The sequence below is a fragment of the Micropterus dolomieu genome, linkage group LG18 (genome assembly GCF_021292245.1).
Source record: "Micropterus dolomieu isolate WLL.071019.BEF.003 ecotype Adirondacks linkage group LG18, ASM2129224v1, whole genome shotgun sequence".
NCBI lineage: Eukaryota > Metazoa > Chordata > Actinopteri > Centrarchiformes > Centrarchidae > Micropterus > Micropterus dolomieu.
The window spans coordinates 20,071,986-20,087,826 of NC_060167.1; the positions used below are offsets into that span (position 1 = coordinate 20,071,986).

At 39.3% G+C, this 15,841-nt stretch overlaps 1 protein-coding gene across 1 annotated transcript; it reads left to right on the forward strand.

Moving 5' to 3' along the window:
* The first annotated feature begins 1,418 nt into the window (after positions 1-1,418).
* LOC123986948 (myosin heavy chain, fast skeletal muscle-like) lies at positions 1,419-15,231 on the forward strand. The gene is made up of 39 exons (XM_046075398.1): positions 1,419-1,622; positions 1,749-1,892; positions 1,979-2,135; positions 2,355-2,382; positions 2,494-2,605; positions 2,805-2,897; positions 3,212-3,275; positions 3,355-3,453; positions 3,546-3,649; positions 3,875-4,013; positions 4,494-4,612; positions 4,711-4,860; positions 4,950-5,120; positions 5,209-5,515; positions 5,740-5,810; positions 6,279-6,366; positions 6,631-6,748; positions 6,828-6,951; positions 7,041-7,177; positions 7,866-8,121; positions 8,214-8,456; positions 8,536-8,712; positions 8,798-8,943; positions 9,035-9,125; positions 9,571-9,960; positions 10,081-10,207; positions 10,324-10,442; positions 10,545-10,741; positions 10,820-11,003; positions 11,085-11,250; positions 11,540-11,664; positions 11,770-12,078; positions 12,167-12,370; positions 12,462-12,587; positions 13,188-13,358; positions 13,652-13,756; positions 14,634-14,729; positions 14,886-15,017; positions 15,177-15,231. The coding sequence occupies exons 1-39, from the start codon at positions 1,419-1,421 to the stop codon at positions 15,195-15,197; spliced, it is 5,814 nt and encodes a 1,937-aa protein (XP_045931354.1). The 3' UTR covers positions 15,198-15,231.
* The last annotated feature ends 610 nt before the right edge of the window (positions 15,232-15,841 follow it).

The window sequence follows — 15,841 nt, forward strand, 5'->3', positions numbered from 1 at the left end:
TTTGGGTGGCACACTTTTCCAAATACTTGCAGCACAAGCATTTGTAGCATCAGAAGCAAGGAACCAAACAATAAGTAATGCTAGCACCATGCGCCCACCGAACTTATGAAATTACAAAGGAACAGAAACAAACTTCTACAGATGTCTACTTACCACCATACAGAACTAAACTGAACTTGATGAGTTTATGATCTAGTAACAATACTGATACTCTGAACCAAGAATAAGGAGCTACTCAGCCTGGAATTTGTTTCTGAGGTGCTTAGTAACAGGATGCTGAAATACATCTGACGTGTAATTAACAGAAGCGTTCAATGCATTTGTCAACAATTGCAAAAGTATGAGCTTGGGTATTTGTGAACTGAAGGCTATATTTGCTTTAAGTCCTAATACGACTGTAAAGAAAGGCCAGACATATTGAATATCACCTTTTATTGCAACTTAATCACACCACAAGAGAATACTTTCACAGCGTCCTAGGCGTCATCTTTCTTTGGAGAGAAAGCACAACAGCATAATGGACCATAATGGGATCTTAAATTAGCTTCAGCCAAACTCTTGGCCCTATTCTCAAGAGATGTTTGAAACAATGTCACTGCCAAAGGTTTGTTTAATGTCACAACAAACTTAAATGTGTGCATACAGTTTGAGACCATAGTCCTGTAAAAAAGACTTTCTATCCGACATTCACAAATATTCATGATTCAGATTTTGTGTAGTATCTTAATTCCTTATTTTTGCATGTGTAAGAAAAGTCCTTTAAGAAATACAGCATGTTTCAATTCTTTCTTTGAACAAATTAAGACATTATGAGATGTGAAAGTGATAGTCATAACCAGCTGGGTGGTTTCTGGACAGGAATCTGCGATTTTGATCTGGGGTTTCATTTAAAGCTTGTTTTGTATTCTACAGGATAAGGTGACACTAGTTGCGATGATAAGGTTGAGAAGCCATCTGATGTCATTCTTCGAAGACAGTCTCAGTGACCTTAACAAGAGGGCTGCCCCTGTGTGGTGTCCAGAGATTTCAGTATAAAAGAAACACTCCCAGACTCGTCAAAAGTTTTGAACTGACAGGCTGCCATCGCAGGTGAGTCTTCTAACACACTTTTTACAGTAGTAAATGCTTTTTTAATTAATTAATTGTTGTTTTGCGAGATTGCAAAAGTTTGATGAAAAAGTGATCAAGTGAAAGCTTTTGCATGTTTTTTCTTTTTCTAATGACTTTCACTTTTTTCAGTTCCCACAAAACAACTGCATCACTTGGCAGCAAAAAGGTAAATGACATCCATGCAACTAGTGACTTGACTGAAAAAAAGATACTAATTATAATTTTTTTGAATATAATCTTAAAATATCTTTTTTAAAGACACAATTTCATCATTTCATTTATACTTAATTTATTTTTACAGAGGAGCCATGAGTACAGACGCAGAAATGGAGTGTTTTGGCCCAGCGGCCATTTACCTCAGGAAATCTGAAAGGGAGAGAATAGAGGCTCAAAACACTCCCTTTGATGCCAAAACAGCTTATTTTGTGGTGGAGCCCACTCAGATGTATGTGAAGGGAAAACTAGTGAAGAAGGAGGGTGGCAAAGCCACAGTTGAAATTAAGGGAGGGAAGGTATGTAGACACTTATTTTCACATAATACAAACACACAGGTAAATGTAATGACTACATATCCTCACACTTTATTTCATAATGCTGCTGCACATTCTTAGAACTAATTCTTCACTGTTTTCGTACAGACCCTCACTGTAAAAGAAGACGACATCTTCCCAATGAACCCTCCAAAGTACGATAAGATTGAGGACATGGCCATGATGACCCACCTCAGTGAACCTTCTGTGCTGTATAACCTCAAAGAGCGCTATGCAGCATGGATGATCTACGTAAGACCAGTTTAAACATTAAGTAAAACTCACATATTGCAAGTATGACAGTCACATCTAATATATATGTTCTCTTCTTAAAACAGACCTACTCAGGGCTGTTCTGTGTCACTGTGAACCCCTACAAGTGGCTCCCAGTGTATGACTCCGCAGTTGTCACAGGATATAGAGGCAAAAAGAGGATTGAGGCTCCACCCCACATCTTCTCCATCTCTGACAATGCCTATCAGTTCATGCTCCAAGGTATCAATCAGTTTGTTTCTGTCCTGAATTTAAGAGGAGCGAGCCTTTTAAAATTATCCATGGTTTTAATATCTTCCACAACGGTTTGTTGTCACTGGTAAATATGCACTTTATCGTGCCATGCTGGTGAGTGTTGTAATAAATAAATATAATAATACTATTTAAGATCAATTAATGCAATAATACAATGCGTGTAATCAATTGTCATTCTCTCAACAGATCGTGAGAATCAGTCAATCCTGATTACGTAAGTCAATGCTAAAGGGAGCTAATGTGGATTGATATAACTGATTATTTCTGTACTGTATTATGTCTGACTTACACCAACACACGTGACATATAATTTTCTGCATTCTAGTGGAGAATCTGGTGCAGGAAAGACTGTCAACACCAAACGTGTCATCCAGTACTTTGCGACAATCGCAGTGTCTGGAGGAAAGAAATCAGAACAGGTTTCTAGCAAGATGCAGGTAAGAGAAGTTGAACAATATTAATATGAAATGTAAAGTGAAAAGAAAGAGTGAAAGAGTACTGTCACATTGACAAAATTAATGTTTTTCAAGGGGTCTGAGTCAGTTCCTAGAAAAATCTGCTAAATAATGTCTAAATATATAATATATATCTATGTGTATATGTAAATACAAACACATCATGTAACATTGTTTTAAGGGGTCGCTGGAAGATCAAATCATTGCAGCCAATCCCCTGCTGGAGGCTTACGGCAATGCCAAAACTGTGAGGAATGACAACTCATCTCGCTTTGTAAGCTTTGGTTTACAAAATCCTGTTGCTTTAAAATAGTGTCTGTTTTTAAGATGGTATTCTAGTCTTCTAGCTCTCGTTTTGTTTGTCTTTACACTATAGTGTATATAGGAATGTAATATCACATTTTTGATGTATGCTGGTTTTTTGTATAGTACTAATTATTAATTAATCATTTAACTGTTTCTGCTGCATTCTCTGTGTAGTGCAAGTTGAAAGACCTGCAGTAGGATTCAAATAACATTTACTACCAAGTATAAGGCATGTGAAACTAGAAGAATGATGCCCACACTGACAACTGCATTCTTCTGTAGGGTAAATTCATCAGAATCCATTTTGGATCAACGGGAAAGTTGGCTTCAGCTGATATTGAAACATGTAAGTGTCCAGCCTATCATTATCTAGTAGGTTTGATTAAAAGACAAACTATAAACAAGCTAATTGCCTTGTTTTATAGATCTGCTGGAGAAGTCTCGAGTGACGTTCCAGCTGTCTGCTGAGAGGAGCTACCACATCTTCTATCAGCTCGCAACAGGCCACAAACCTGAGCTGATAGGTGAGGGAACCAATTTAGCCATACATCATTTTATAGCATAAAGACATGCTTCATCTGAGTCTGTGTAATGAAATACAATTAATATATTTCAGATGGCCTCCTCATCACCACCAACCCATATGACTTTCCCATGATTAGTCACGGTGAAATCACTGTCAAGAGTATCGATGACGTTGAAGAATTCATTGCCACCGATGTAAGCACACGCTGCAAAATCCAAAACAACTTTGAGTTGATTGAATATGGTACATATTGTAAAGGTTCCTCAGATGGCATCATCTTACTTTGTCTTGCTGGAGCAACTGATAACACACAATAAACCTCTGTGATGAGAATCCTTTACTGAAAGACAAAAATTTTGTAAACAACCGAAGAGCAACATGTTACAATAAATCTGTGGTGTTGATGATTCATTCTGCAGACTGCCATTGACATCCTCGGATTCACTGCAGAAGAAAAGATGAGCATTTACAAGCTGACTGGAGCTGTGATGCATCATGGAAACATGAAGTTCAAGCAGAAACAACGGGAAGAGCAGGCTGAGCCGGATGGCACTGAGGGTAAATGCTAGAGTAACATTTCTTTATTGTGCAACATATTCATCATCACTAACATCACTAAGGAGTCCAGATACATGGAGGAAGCTCAGAGTAGACCTGCTGGCCCTTTACACTGAAAAGGAGCCAGTTGAGGTGGTTTGGGGATCTGATAAAGATGCCTCCCAGATGCTTTCCAAGGAATGTATCCTTGGCACATTCAACTGGGACGAGACCCTGGGACAGACCCAGAAAATGCTGGATCCCATCTGGCTTGGGAGTGCCTCAGGATTTCCCAGGAGGAGCTGGAGGATTTGGCTAAGGAGAACTACTCTGCCGAGTCTGCTATCCCAGTGACCTGCATCCAAATAAGCAGCACGTGATGAACGGATCGATTGTGGGAAAAATACAGTAGATTTACATGCCATCACCAATCACTAACGTAACTTATTAGTATCATTTAGTGATGTGGGTAATCTTTGTGGTTTCTGTTCTGATTTTCAGAGGCTGATAAAATCGCCTACCTAATGGGCCTGAACTCTGCTGATATGCTCAAGGCAGTATGTTACCCAAGAGTCAAGGTTGGCAACGAAATGGTGGTCAAAGGTCAAACTGTGCCACAGGTAATTAACATAAAAATATTAGTTTATGAAAATGTCCGTTTATATGAAAAATACTAATTGTTCAGGATAACTGGAACTCCAACTCTTTCAATCTTTAGGTGCATAATTCCGTCATGGCTCTCTCCAAGTCTGTCTATGAGAAAATGTTCTTGTGGATGGTCGTCAGAATCAATGAGATGCTGGATACCAAGCAGCCCAGAAACTTTTTCATCGGTGTCTTAGACATTGCAGGGTTTGAAATCTTTGATGTACGTAAACAGCACATTGCACTTGTTAAGTTTTACAGAGTAGACCAGCACACTGAAAGTTTGACACTGTCTTTTTTTGTTATCTCAAGTACAACAGCTTGGAGCAGCTGTGCATCAACTTCACCAATGAAAAACTGCAACAGTTTTTCAACCACCACATGTTTGTCCTGGAGCAAGAAGAGTACAAGAAAGAGGGAATTGAATGGGAGTTCATTGACTTTGGCATGGACTTGGCTGCCTGTATTGAGCTTATAGAGAAGGTACTACAGGAGAAACAATGATGAAATAAGTACCATAGTGTGACAGTACAGGATTTTTATTTTGTGTTATTTGTTTTATTGTTAACAGCCAATGGGCATCTTCTCCATCCTTGAAGAGGAGTGCATGTTCCCCAAGGCTACAGACATCACCTTCAAGAACAAACTGTATGACCAGCATCTTGGTAAAAGTGCCCCCTTCCAGAAACCCAAACCTGCCAAAGGCAAAGCTGAGGCCCATTTTGCCCTGGTGCACTATGCTGGCACTGTTGATTACAATGTCGTTGGCTGGCTGGATAAGAACAAAGACCCCCTGAATGACTCAGTGGTTCAGCTCTACCAGAAGTCTTCAGTCAAACTGTTGGCTCACCTCTATGCATCACATGCCTCAACAGAAGGTAGGTATCATATGATGGTTTCAGCCACATCATCAGTTTTTATTTCCTAGTTTAGATTTTTTTAAGGGAGGATAAGGGATGCTGAGGGGGTTTATACAAAGACACCCCAAACAATTTAGGATGAAACTATAAAAAGTACATTCAGCAACATCAAAACCATCATACATGGAAGTGATTTCTACCAAATTGCAAAATGAAGATATCATTTTAAATGCTTTTTTCAGATGGCAAAGGTGGAAAGAAGGCTGGCAAGAAGAAGGGTGGCTCCTTCCAGACAGTATCGGCTCTCTTCAGGGTAATTCTTATTTTCACTTTTAAATACTCACATGAATGACTTTGTGTCCACCGTACAGGGGATTGTTTATTATAGGAGATCCTAACACAAAGCTTTACACAAGAAGCATGCATGTAGTTTATCAGTGAAAAAGTTCTTCTTGTAGCAGGCCAGGTTTGTTACCTGAATGCACATTGCTCCAGATCAAGGTGGTTTCTTGATTAGGAAGACCTTCAACTTTGGTGGTCCGGGTTCAGTCTCCTGGTAAAGCAAACTGTGGGTGAAGCAAGCAAAATGACCCATTTCTTGCTCAGATTATTGGTAAAACAATCATTATTTTTTATTATTTTTTTGTTTTGAAATATATGCTTTTGCCAGCATTTGTATACTTTGTGCTGTTGGGGTATATTATCTAAACGTTCTGAAATATGTAGTCAGTGTCAAAATTTGCGGGAAAATATAAATGATAAAAGTTTTGTCCATCAACAGGAAAACCTGGGCAAGCTGATGACCAACCTGAGGAGCACTCACCCACACTTTGTGCGCTGTCTGATTCCCAATGAATCGAAAACACCAGGTAGGTCGCAAAACAGTTTTGTCTGTGGCTGACAGAAGTCTCTATTGCTCAGAACAATTTAGATTTATGTCATTGTTTTTTATTTAATCACTTCATAAATCCTAAACTCACTCGCATTTATCTACTTTCTGTCCCATAGTTAGCAATGGGACATAGCTATTTCAAAGCAGCGCAATGTCTGCAAATGACACACCTCTACAGCATCACTGACCCGCGCAAGTGCTTCATGTCTATCATACTGTGTTTTCCTTGTTATTGTTTAAGGTCTCATGGAGAACTTCCTGGTCATCCACCAGCTGAGGTGTAACGGTGTGCTGGAAGGTATCAGAATCTGCAGGAAAGGTTTCCCCAGCAGAATCCTTTATGGTGACTTCAAGCAGAGGTACAGTAGCTATTTCGTATCTCTTAGTCCACATATGTTGATTCTGTTCTGTCGATCTGATTGAAATAAATAATTTCAGATACAAAGTATTGAATGCTAGTGTCATCCCTGAGGGACAGTTTATTGACAACAAGAAGGCCTCAGAGAAACTACTGGAATCAATAAGCGTGGACAAATCACAGTACAGATTTGGCCATACAAAGGTAAATGAACAAATGTAATTACAATCATCTATGTAGCTTGAAACTAAAAACATTTTTGGTTGAGCCAATGTTATTACATCTATCATCAGGTATTCTTCAAGGCTGGCCTTCTGGGTATGCTTGAGGAGATGAGGGATGAGAAACTGGTTGAGCTGGTCACAATGACTCAGGCTCTCTGCAGAGGTTACCTGATGAGACGAGAATTTGTCAAAATGATGCAGAGAAGGTGGGCTTAATATTTTGCAAGGTACAAATGACACTTAAAGCCCAAAGCATTGAAACACACACACACACACACACACACACACACACACACACTAAATATCTAAATACATATAAAGAATAAATGTAAATGAGGAGATATAGTGTCTGCTTCTCTAGCTTTGCAGACAATAGATTATATAAATGTTGGTCTTATTTCTTATTATTAAGAAAGGGGGTCGTGTCAGTGTGTGCGTGGCCTACCAGGGACAAGGAGCAGTTGCTGGATAACAGATTGTTGGATTCTGAACCTTGAGTTAACCTCACAGTTGTGTGTAAAGCTGTGTAATATCAGGAACTTCACAAAAAATACTGTCATCTTTATTAATGTGTTGTAGGCTGACAGTGTTTTCCATGGTGGTCATGTTTCAGGCTCTGGCAATATATTCTTTTGAGAACAGTAGGTTGAGACTACATAACTACTGTAAATCTCTACTTAACTGGAGTTCTTGATCACATAAACCCAGGCTCTCTTTCATACTTTGGAAATATTTCTGTAAAGAGTTGTTATGCTGTTAAGATTTAATTTCTACACACAAAAAGGGATGTAAGGGAGGCAACAATAAGGCACAGTATCACCTAACTGTCCCATTGTTTTAAATAATGGTGTGTGTTTTCTACAAAAAATCTGACTTGTTTCTTTGGGTCACCAGGGAGTCAATATATTCTATTCAGTACAACATTCGCTCATTCATGAATGTTAAAACCTGGCCATGGATGAAGCTGTACTTCAAGATTAAGCCTCTTCTGAAGAGTGCAGAGACTGAAAAAGAAATGGCCCAAATGAAAGAGGACTTTGCAAAGACCAAAGAGGAGCTAGCAAAGGCTCTGGCCAAGAAGAAAGAACTGGAGGAGAAGATGGTTTCTCTGCTCCAGGAGAAGAATGACTTGCAGCTACAAATTCAGTCTGTACGTTAAATAGAACTAGTAATCTGCTACTTTAATGATCCTGGTTTTGACAAGTTACTAATTATTTTAATTGTATGTCATTGCAAATCTAGGAAGGTGAAAACCTCAGTGATGCAGAGGAAAGGTGTGAGGGGCTCATTAAAGCAAAAATCCAGCTTGAGGCCAAACTCAAAGAGACGGCTGAGAGACTGGAGGATGAGGAAGAGGTCAATGGTGAGCTGACCGCAAAGAAGAGGAAGCTGGAGGACGAGTGCTCTGAGTTGAAGAAAGACATTGATGACTTGGAGCTAACCCTGGCCAAAGTGGAAAAGGAGAAACATGCCACTGAGAACAAGGTTGGTATTTCTTCCATAAGGCCTTAAAGTCTGCTCTTGCTGAATATTAAAAGTTATTCTCACAATATTGCAAATACAGGTTAAAAACCTGGTTGAGGAAATGACATCTCAAGATGAGACCATTGTCAAGCTGACCAAAGAGAAGAAAGCCCTCCAAGAGGCCCATCAGCAGACCCTTGATGATCTGCAGGCAGAGGAAGACAAAGTCAACACTCTGACGAAAGCCAAGATCAAGCTGGAGCAGCAAGTGGACGATGTGAGAGGCTGTGTATTTGTTTGAAACAGCAAACGTTTTTCTGTATTTCCACTGGTACTCATTACACTATATGTGAATGCACTAGATTGAAGGCTCCTTGGAGCAAGAGAGGAAGATTCGTATGGACCTTGAGAGATCAAAAAGAAAGCTTGAAGGAGACCTGAAACTGGCCCATGAATCCATCATGGATTTAGAGAATGACAAGCAGCAGTCTGATGAGAAAATAAAGAAGTGTGTAAGAATGATAACTTAATACTTAATTTATGACCTCCACAATTTCTAAAATGACAAAGTACATTTTTCATTTTATTTGCTAACAAAGGAGGGACTTTGAGATGAGCCAGCTTTTCAGCAAGATAGAAGATGAACAGGCACTTGGTCTTCAACTTCAGAAGAAGATCAAGGAACTGCAGGTAATGTCTAAATATGTGTTTGGGCTTTGTGGAGGGGAATTGCTTTGAGTGTTTGTGATTGTGTGTCAAAGATGCATGTTTACAGATGGATGGACGAAATGAAATTCAGGAGCTATTTAACACTCACTAAAATTATACCCATTTAGGTTGACCTTTTTGGTTCACTTACATCTTTATAATTAAGGCATTTGAAAAACCATAACACTTCTTCTTCAAACATATCATAATCATGCTAATAAGCTAATCGGTATTGGCTCCTGTTTAACTGCTATTTCATGGGCCTTTCTACTCTGACAAAGAATTCAACTCTAAGAAAAAAGTGGTTTAAATCCATTTTGAAATGTCCTTTAAGTTGATTTCCTTTGTATTATCATGACTTACAAGCCAATTCAAACCTACTATAACTAAACAACTGACCTGAGATAAATAAGTTTTTGCATCACAGGCCCGTATTGAGGAACTGGAGGAAGAGATTGAGGCTGAGCGTGCTGCTCGGGCCAAGGTGGAGAAGCAGAGGTCCGATCTCTCCAGGGAACTTGAGGAGATCAGCGAGAGGCTTGAAGAAGCTGGTGGAGCAACATCTGTTCAGATTGAGATGAACAAGAAGCGCGAGGCTGAGTTTCAGAAGCTGCGTCGGGATCTGGAAGAGTCCACCCTGCAGCACGAGGCCACCGCTGCAGCTCTCCGCAAGAAGCAGGCTGACAGCGTGGCAGAGCTGGGAGAACAGATTGATAACCTCCAGAGAGTCAAACAGAAACTGGAGAAAGAGAAAATGGAATATAAGATGGAGATCGATGACCTCACAAGCAATATGGAGGCTATTGCTAAATCAAAAGTACAATTTACAAATGTTTCTTTTATTTATAGAACCATAATTACCTCAATTCATGTTTTATTAACTACAGAAGCCTTATGACTACAGTGGACTTTACATCGTGTTGATTTGTGTCCGTAGGGAAGCCTGGAGAAAATGTGCCGTTCTCTTGAGGATCAGCTAAGTGAATTAAAGACCAAGAATGAAGAACATGTGCGTCAGTTAAATGAAATAAATGTTCAAAGATCAAGACTGGTGACTGAAAATGGTGAGCATAACATTTGGGATGAGAGTTAAAACAATCTGAACCTGCAATGTTTCAGAAAACAGTGCAAAGTGTAAGGTAGCACAGATCACTAACCAATGATAATACATTTTTCTCAGGGGAATTTGGGCGTCAGTTGGAGGAAAAGGAATCCCTTGTTTCACAGCTTACAAGGGGAAAGCAGGCTTTTATTCACCAAATTGAGGAGCTCAAGAGGCACCTTGAGGAAGAAGTTAAGGTACTGCAGTATACTTTTGTTTAACATAGCAACAGATGATCTAATGTATTTTTTAATAATAAGAAATTTGATTTGCCACATTATGTATTACGTCATTATTAGGCCAAGAACGCCCTGGCTCATGCTGTTCAATCAGCTCGTCATGACTGTGACCTGCTCAGAGAGCAGTATGAGGAGGAGCAGGAGGCCAAGTCTGAGCTGCAGCGGGCCCTGTCCAAGGCCAACAGCGAGGTGGCTCAGTGGAGAGCCAAATATGAGACTGATGCCATTCAGCGCACTGAGGAGCTGGAGGAAGCCAAGTAATGAACAGTTCTGAAATCCCATTGTTTCCGCATGCATTGATTCTGTAAAGCAACTAATTTCATATGTCTTAACAGGAAAAAACTTGCCCAGCGTCTTCAGGATGCAGAGGAATCCATCGAGGCTGTGAATGCAAAATGTGCCTCTCTGGAAAAGACAAAACAGAGACTCCTGGGTGAAGTGGAAGACATGATGATCGATGTTGAAAGAGCTAATGCTCTTGCTGCTAACCTCGACAAGAAGCAAAGGAACTTTGATAAGGTTTGATGTTTTTGTAATATACTGTTACTGCTGGTTAACGAGAGGCGACAGAAAATACTAATTTGTTTCTTACATGCTCAGGTTCTTGCAGAGTGGAAGCAGAAGCATGAGGAAAGCCAGGCAGAGCTGGAGGGATCTCTAAAAGAAGCTCGTTCTCTCAGCACTGAGATGTTCAAGCTGAAAAATTCATATGAGGAAGCTCTGGACCAGCTGGAGACCCTGAAGAGGGAGAACAAGAACCTGCAACGTAAGACAATAAATCCTGTGTATAATTGTGGACACTACATTCTTTTTCCAAATATGTGACACATTCCAGATTGAGGAAAAACAATAACTTACAGAGTATGGGAAATTCATGTCTAATTGTTTATTTTTTTTAAACATGACCAAATATTAAAGTTTGGGCTTTAGTGGCAGACCTGAACTTATTAGTGAAAATGAGATAGAGAATTTTATTTTATAATTTTATAAAGTTACTAAACTTTGTTAACACAAAATATTAATGTGTTAATGTGATTTATTTTTTTTCTCAACAGAGGAAGTCACTGATTTGACTGAACATATTGGTGAATCAGTAAAGACAATTCACGAACTGGAAAAGTGTAAGAAGACGGTAGAGAATGAGAAAGCAGAAATCCAGACTGCCCTAGAGGAGGCGGAGGTATTTAAAATGACTTATTTGCTAAGAACAATTCCAACGAGGAACTCTTGATCTTAATCCAAAAACTGCAGCCGTCAGTATACTTCTTACATTTTCATTTTGTAGGCTACACTGGAGCATGAGGAATCAAAGATCCTCCGTGTCCAGCTGGAGCTGACCCAGGTCAAAAATGAAATTGACAGAAAGATTGCAGAGAAGGATGAGGAGATTGACCAGATCAAGAGGAACAGCCAGAGAGTGATTGAGACCATGCAGAGCACTTTGGATGCTGAGATCAGGAGTAGGAACGATGCCCTGAGAGTCAAGAAGAAGATGGAGGGAGACCTCAATGAGATGGAGGTTCAGCTGAGCCATGCCAACCGCCAGGCAGCTGAAGCCCAGAAACAGCTGAGGAACGTGCAGGGACAGCTTAAGGTCGGGTATAGAAATACATAAATATATACAAAAAAACATATACATGGCTCAAACATTCCAAATGGAATTTGTATTTTCTTGAATTCAGGATGCCCAGCTGCACCTTGATGAAGCCATTAGAGGTCAGGAAGACATGAGGGAGCAGGTTGCTATAGTGGAGCGCAGGAACAACCTGATACTGGCTGAGATCGAGGAGCTGAGAGTCGCACTGGAGCAGACGGAGAGAGGTCGCAAAGTGGCTGAACAGGAGCTGGTTGATGCCAGCGAGCGTGTGGGGCTGCTGCATTCTCAGGTATCAGCTCAAAGGCTGATAAACAAGAATATAAACTTTGTTCTTCTGTAATTCAACACATGCAAATTCATTTTTGCTTCTTTAAAAACAGAATACCAGCCTCATCAACACCAAGAAGAAGTTGGAAGCTGACCTTGTCCAGATCCAAGGTGAAGTGGAAGATTCTGTCCAGGAAGCTAGAAACGCTGAAGAAAAGGCCAAGAAGGCCATCACTGATGTGAGCTGTTATGTATTTTAGCAAGCGCTTACCGCTTCATTTAAACATAGGTCCAAGATCAGAGCTCAGACTTAGTATAATATACAACTTGTCTAATAATAATAATATTAATAATCATAATAATAAAATAGAAAAGCAATCTCAGACAGCAAAACAGTTAGGGATTTATTTAAACAATACTGGAAACTATAGCTATATGTATATTCTAGCAATGGTGAATGCAGCTTGATTATTTATTCTATTACAACTTTCTCAAGAAAGTGATGCATACAGCCCTAATGGCATTTTAGTGGAATTGTTTTAGGTTTATTTATTTATATGTTTCAGAAACACAGGTAGATAAAAGGTACATTTTTGTTAGTAACTTTTAAACTTGTTTCTTCTGTTAATCTTTGAAAGTCAGTTAACTTAAAGTGATATCAGGGAAACGTAACCCAAAAAAAAATATGACATTGACTTTATGGACATTATATTCCCATTATAATTTAAAGTACAATTGTTTTGTTTTATATTTACAGCTGAATACTATTGTGTAATAATCTACCCCTTTCCCCTTGATTATTCTACTTGTTGGCCTTTTTACAATTGCTCCATGTTCAGGCTGCCATGATGGCAGAAGAGCTGAAGAAGGAGCAGGACACCAGTTCTCATTTGGAGAGGATGAAGAAGAACCTGGAGGTGACAGTGAAGGACCTGCAGCATCGCCTTGATGAAGCTGAGAATCTGGCCATGAAGGGCGGCAAGAAGCAGCTCCAGAAACTGGAGGCTAGGGTACATTAATTTCAGTTTTGGCGCTGTGTTCTAAAAATATGGATTTGAAATGAATCTGTAATGAACCATGTAGAGATTGTCGCTCTTTTTATATACTGGATATCTGAAAGGCTGCAAGTTGTACACTCTTCACCGGTATGAGTGTGATAACCCTCAAGCAACGTTAAAACTGAATGTCAAGTTTTTTTTTACTTGCTTTTTAGGCAACCTGTTCATCATATTTGAATATATTACTTATCTGTTAAAATACATTCAGTAAAAATAAAATAAAATCTGCACTTCTTATTGTCAAGATCCGAGAGCTTGAGTCTGAAGTCGAGGCTGAGCAGAGACGTGGAGCTGAAGCTGTGAAAGGCGTCCGTAAATATGAACGAAGAGTGAAGGAACTGACTTACCAGGTACAGAGAACCAACACATAAATCATACATTATACACCATCAAGCAGTGAAGCATATGCTAATTGTCATATAATATTTTTCTGAAGCAATTCTTTAATGTGTGCTGCTGAAGACAAACTGGAAATACTGTAGAATATATTTCAGACCCCTAGAGGGCATGAATCACCATCGTCTGTATGAAGCTCCAACAGTGCTTGACATGCTGAAGTGGCATAGCTGGCTAAAAATAAACATGCAGCAATACAGACATGCTGTTATGTGATTATTTCAGTATGACCACTGTCACACATTTATAGATCTGTTTAACAGGTTTTCACTATGAAAATTGCAAAGTTAGAGAAACTTTGACATGTAAATGTTCTGTATTTGTATAGCGCCTCTCTGGCCTTCCAACATTCAAAGCGCTTATACACTACATCGCTTTTACCCATTCACACGCCAAAGGAACAGCCATCATAGGGGTAATTTGGGGTTCAGTATCTTGCCCAAGGACACTTTGACATGCAACCTTGACCTCTGCTCTACCTGCTGAGCCACAGCCACCCTATACTCATGCACATTCAGTTCTCACAGGCAGCTTGATGGCAGTGTTTTTACAGCACTAAATTATCTACCAAAAACATTGTGCCAAGTGGTAAAGATAAAAATATGTGATTTTCTCTGCTGTTGTGCGTTTATTCAAATCTTCAGTATGTGTAGCCTATTTGGTTGTCCTTGCTCCTATCATTCTCTCTGAAGTGGCTTCACTTCAGAAGATGTTTGAACGAATGTGCTTTGTGCTCTCAAGTGGTTTGGAAGATATTCCTAAAACACGATGGGAGGATGGTATTTGCTTTAGTGTTCGTCTCAAACCCGCTATACTGTATGCCGCCTGTAGACCGAGGAGGACAAGAAGAATATTGCCCGACTTCAGGATCTGGTGGACAAACTGCAGCTGAAAGTGAAATCCTACAAGAGGCAGTCTGAGGAAGCTGTGAGTGTGAAATACTCGAGCCACACAATTATGCACTACACCAGTAGCACCTTTTCTAACACCTCAGGACTGACAGGATTTAATGACTGTGTGTATTATTTCATATAAGTGGTAAGATTGTTCAAGACATCACTGCTTTAACTTTGTGCTTCCCAGGAGGAGCAGGCCAACACTCACCTGTCCAGGTACAGAAAGGTGCAGCATGAGATGGAGGAAGCTCACGAGCGTGCTGATATCGCAGAGTCTCAGGTCAACAAGCTGAGGGCCAAAAGCCGTGAAATTGGCAGGGTATATATATATTTCTAATTTGTTTTTATTTAGTAGCAATTACACTTTCTAATATTTATATTTTTATATTATTTTATATTTAAGTATTCTTATAATCTTGACAGGACATCTTGAGCTTCTTAAGCCACTAACTTGTGTCTCTTTTGTATTGATTTAAAGGGAAAGGACGCTAAAGAATGAGCAGCAGTCATGACAAGACACAATGCAAGAAATCATACAATATGACATTTTTGTGTTATGTGTCAAGTGTGTAACAAGAAATAAATCTGGAAGCAAATGAATTACTTTTTTGCCTTTGAGCTGTTTGTTTCACTTAATTCTTAATTCAAATGATATATAATATACAACATTCAAATATAAGATATACTCTTAAATAAGTGACAATATTTTTACACAAATCAGACAGTGTCTCAATGATTTATTGGAAAAATATATTGCAGTGCAATCGCAAAAACAAATTTCGGTCCATTAATTCACCAAATACATGCAGTGATTCCTTTATTATTGCCACTTAGTGCGCCTTCACAAAACCAAAACAAAATGACACATTACATGAATTAGTACACTACTCTCTACTAAAACTACAATTGAAGACAATTATTGACACTTTTAAAAACACTTACAGTGTCAGAAATCAGACATCATCAAAAATTTTCTAGGACACATAAACCTGATTGCTAATATTAGCACTGGAAATACACTGAGTGTGTTTAAATTTGAGCCATGTAGCTTCATCATTCAAAATAACCTGGTTGTCAACTGTTACCAGTTATCACGTAAAGTTCTTTAGGTTACGATAACTGCAAATCTTCGCCTTGGGGTGA

Excerpts from the sequence above, each read along its gene's own strand:
- LOC123986948 (XM_046075398.1), top strand. The coding sequence starts at position 1,419 with ATGAGTACAGACGCAGAAATGGAGTGTTTTGGCCCAGCGGCCATTTAC. Across the intron at positions 5,516-5,739 it reads ATCACATGCCTCAACAGAAG|ATGGCAAAGGTGGAAAGAAG; the intron begins GTAGGTATCATA and ends TGCTTTTTTCAG. Across the intron at positions 6,749-6,827 it reads TATGGTGACTTCAAGCAGAG|ATACAAAGTATTGAATGCTA; the intron begins GTACAGTAGCTA and ends AAATAATTTCAG.